We start from the raw sequence: 493 nt of genomic DNA on the forward strand, positions 1-493 counted from the left end.
GGCGCCCTGGGGCGGAGGCCCAGTCCGGGTGGGGTCAGAGCGGGTTTTCCTGGAGGGTGCGCGGCGGCCTCGTCGGGCGCCTTTCCCCGACGGGACGCCAGGGCGGGCGGGCCACACCCTGGGGCTGCGGAGCCGGGTGCGGGACGCGCCCAGATCCTCGGCCTCCGGAGTGTCGGGAACGCCCCAGCCTGAGTGCCACGTCGTGGAGCGGAGGCGGGGAGGGCAGAGGGGGCCGCTGGCTTCCGGCCAACCGCCTTGATTTGCCCGCTAGGATTGTTTTAAGAAAATGGCAGACAAGCCCAACATGGGGGAAATCAACAGCTTCGATAAGGCCAAGCTGAAGAAGACTGAGACGCAGGAGAAGAACACCCTGCCGACCAAAGAGAGTGAGTCCGCCCCCGCCTCCGGGTCCGCGGGCTCCCAGCCCAGTCCCCACCCCGCCCTTCCCGTTAACCCAGCCCCACACCCCATCCGGCAGTTGCTTCCCATCGGG

General features: G+C 69.0%; 1 protein-coding gene across 1 annotated transcript in view; it reads left to right on the top strand.

Annotated features, from left to right (window-relative positions):
• The first annotated feature begins 255 nt into the window (after nt 1-255).
• TMSB10 (thymosin beta 10) overlaps nt 256-493 on the top strand; it is a 929-nt gene continuing 691 nt past the window's right edge. The window contains exon 1 of the mRNA XM_010862180.1: nt 256-386. Within this exon, the coding sequence (XP_010860482.1) occupies nt 287-386 (100 nt within the window). The 5' untranslated portion in view covers nt 256-286. The remainder of the gene's footprint in view (nt 387-493) is intronic.

This window comes from Bison bison, unplaced genomic scaffold (assembly GCF_000754665.1).
Source record: "Bison bison bison isolate TAMUID 2011002044 unplaced genomic scaffold, Bison_UMD1.0 scf7180017864480, whole genome shotgun sequence".
In the NCBI taxonomy this organism is placed as follows: domain Eukaryota; kingdom Metazoa; phylum Chordata; class Mammalia; order Artiodactyla; family Bovidae; genus Bison; species Bison bison.